At 37.6% G+C, this 3671-nt stretch overlaps 1 protein-coding gene across 1 annotated transcript in view; it reads left to right on the top strand.

Annotated features, from left to right (window-relative positions):
- The window catches only part of LOC107622918 (26S proteasome non-ATPase regulatory subunit 11 homolog), a gene marked incomplete in the record, with an annotated part of 4099 nt that extends 632 nt beyond the window's left edge, over nucleotides 1-3467 (top strand). The window contains 2 exon segments of the mRNA XM_016324995.2: nucleotides 1-108; nucleotides 1829-3467. Of these exon segments, the coding sequence (XP_016180481.1) occupies nucleotides 1850-3118 (1269 nt within the window).

Genomic DNA, 3671 nt, shown 5'->3' with positions numbered 1-3671 from the left:
CTCTGTCTCAGGTTGTTGCCTTTCATTATTGCTCCGTCCGTTCCGTTCCTTAGCTTCTGTCTACGGTCGTCCGAGATCCGCAAGAACACCCACGTCACCGACCCCAAGGTTGCATTTTTTCCCTGTTATTTTTTATTGCGAAATTTCATGAAGCTATTTATTCATTTGTATTTATTCATTTGTATTTTAGGGAAATTCGCTTTTTTTTTTTTCATAATTTTGGGATTGTTCATGTTTCCACTACTTGAGCGTTTATTGGCTTCATTTGATTATACTTAAGAATTTAGAATGGCTGTGAAATAGAAACGGAAATTTAGTGACACATACAGAAGTGTTGTCTAAATCGTAAGGATGAATGTTGACATTTCTTGTACTTAGTGGTTCTGAATTTTCTTTTATTTATTTATTTGTGATTATTGTCATAATTGTTAAAACTGCTTCTGAAATTGTTAAATTGGTGTTGTTTCTTGTTGCTGTGCTATTGTTGCTGCTCTTGTTGCATATTTTCTTTCTACATGTTGATTATGCTGCTGATTTTGTTCCCAATTTTTTTTGGCAACTCTATGTCACTCGTGTATTGATGAAGGATCCAGAGTTAGATGCGCATGAAAGGCAACTCTATGTCACTCGTATTTTTTGAACAAATAGATTGTGTATTATTCACATTTAGAGAAAAAGAAAAGATATTTTTTTTGTCATATACCATGGAGGGGCCTTTTATGAGTATGGTTTAGGGTGTTTGCAATCAGTGAGGTGTGCTTCCATTGCAGAATTGCTTAGCAGCTTTAGTCTGGCATCAGTATGGTGTTTCATGATCATTTTACCAGTATGTCTACTGGATTGATAACAGCTGATTATTTTACATTGTAGTCATCTTGATGTTAATAAGCTGGTCGTTATAAGTATAGCAGTAATAAAAACTTCTTCCTAATTATTCATCCATATTCGATAAAAACAAGAATAGACTCCAGGGAAAATCACTGTAGAATGGAATCTGTAAGAATGACTGATTTTTCCACATCGTAACCAACCATATGTTTTCTTTTTTTAATCTTACTTTGAGCTCAGTTCCATCACTCCTTTCACATCATCTCTCTGTAAGGGGTTGGGATATGACAACTTCTCTTGTTCAGTCTTCATCTCTTGTGAGTTTAAATTTTCTGATAAAGATTTTTATTTTTTTATTTTATTAGTGCAAATGACACCAACCTTTTCATATTTTACAAAGTACGGACAATATTATTACCTAAATTTCAGGAGAGGTCAATGTATCGTTTTAGAAATATAGGAGAGTTGGGTTTTATTTTATCAAACCTTGAGGGGGTGAATCATGAGTGTAATTTGACCTTGTTTTTGTGATGATACTTTATATTGCATTTGGTTAAACTTTATGATAATTTGAAAAACTGCCATTAGCTGAACCCACCTGTTTTGAGAAATTTTGGCTGTTCTTATTTGAAAACTTGTCTTGTAATGTCACAATGATGTCTGCCTTGTCAATTGCCACGCTTTAGGTATGGTGGTTCTTTATAGTCTGATTTGTGGCCGATAATGCTGTATGGCATAATACCATGGACCATACTGACTAAAAAGTTATATATTTCACTGCTGTAACCAATTTAATTTATAGAATGGAAAATTTAACCAAACAAGTCATGCAAGGCTCAGACAGGTAGCTTATATAAATCTTAAAAATTATTGAAACCCATTCGATTTGCAACTACTTGCTTTTTCACTCACTCACAAATTAAATATGATAGTAAAGCAAAAGTAGTTGCAACTTTTGCTTCTTACTCCCATCACTCAAGTTATAAATGTTTTCATGCAGGATCTTGTCCAAACCGGAGCCATGGCTTCATCTCATCTTGCTGCAACAACTGAGTCACTTGCTCTTGCAATGGAGGCCAAAAACCCATCTGAAGCAATCTCCATTCTTTACCGTGTACTCGAGGATCCTTCTTCTTCATCCGAAGCTTTGCGTATGAAAGAGCAGGCCATCACAAACCTTACTGACCTTCTAAGACAAGAGAATAGGGGGGAGGATCTGCGCAGCCTTCTCACACAACTGAGGCCCTTTTTCTCCTTGATCCCTAAGGCAAAAACTGCAAAGATTGTCAGGGGAATAATTGACGCAGTTGCTAAAATTCCAGGGACATCTGCTCTTCAAATTGCACTCTGCAAAGAAATGGTGCAATGGACTCGTGCTGAGAAGCGTACGTTCTTGAGGCAGAGAGTTGAGGCAAGGCTTGCAGCACTTCTGATGGAAAATAAGGAGTTTTCAGAAGCTTTGACTTTACTCTCCAGCTTGGTCAAAGAGGTTAGAAGATTAGATGACAAGCTTCTACTTGTAGACATAGACTTGCTGGAAAGCAAGCTACACTTCTCATTAAGGAACCTTCCAAAGGCAAAAGCTGCACTCACAGCAGCAAGAACAGCTGCAAATGCTATTTATGTGCCGCCGGCACAGCAAGGTGCCATAGATCTGCAGAGTGGAATACTGCATGCTGAGGAGAAGGATTATAAAACTGCATATAGTTATTTCTTTGAAGCCTTTGAATCCTTCAATGCACTTGAAGATCCAAAGGCTGTTTTCAGCCTGAAATACATGTTGTTATGTAAGATCATGGTGAATCAAGCTGATGACGTTGGTGGAATCATATCCTCTAAAGCTGGTTTGCAATATGTCGGGCCTGACTTGGATGCAATGAAAGCTGTTGCAGATGCTCATTCTAAGCGCTCCCTGAAGTTATTCGAGATTACTCTGCGAGACTACAAGGTGCAGTTGGAGGAAGACCCAATCGTTCATAGGCACTTGCAATCCCTGTATGATACCCTTCTCGAGCAGAATCTTTGCAGGTTGATCGAGCCATTCTCAAGAGTTGAGATTGCACACATTGCGGAGCTCATTGAACTACCTATTGATCACGTGGAGCGGAAGTTGTCCCAGATGATCTTGGACAAGAAGTTCGCTGGGACATTAGATCAAGGTGCCGGATGCCTCATCATATTTGATGACCCCAAGACAGATGCCATATATCCTGCAACTTTGGAAACCATTTCCAATATTGGGAAAGTTGTGGATAGTCTTTATGTTAGATCGGCCAAGATCATGACATGAGCTTTCCTGTTTTTCAACACAATACTTGTTACTATTAACTTACTGATGCCTAGCTTATGAATTGTTTTGCATTTTGAATTTGTCGAACCCAAAATTGTGGTAAGCCTTTCTTCACAAGGTATAATTGTGTCGTAGGAGGACAGCTTGATTTGCACGGTTGCAGTAGGTGAAATGTGACTAAATTGATGCAATGATGTGCATTGATTTGGCAATCAGGTTTGCGTTTTTCTTTTCCCCTCTTTTGTGGCAATATTGTAGACCCAAGATTATTATTCTCCAAGGACTCTAGTAGTTGCATATTCAGTTGTTTCACTTTCACCCACTATCAAAATGTGGTAATTTCGAGTAACACAATAATGAGCAGTTTGATCTTACTAGATGAGGTTGGTTACATGGATCAAATGATCCAAACTTTTTATCATATATTATGTCTACTATGAGATCATTCACACATAAATCTTGTTTGATCACTTCATGTGGAGGATTTTATTTTAAAAGCGTGTTTAGCAAGTTGCGTGGTGCCATAAAGATTTTTTTTTTATTTTAGAAAAAT

Source organism: Arachis ipaensis, chromosome B10 (assembly GCF_000816755.2).
Source record: "Arachis ipaensis cultivar K30076 chromosome B10, Araip1.1, whole genome shotgun sequence".
NCBI lineage: Eukaryota > Viridiplantae > Streptophyta > Magnoliopsida > Fabales > Fabaceae > Arachis > Arachis ipaensis.
Note: the sequence above shows the minus strand (reverse complement) of the source record. Positions and strands in the feature narration are given on the sequence as shown.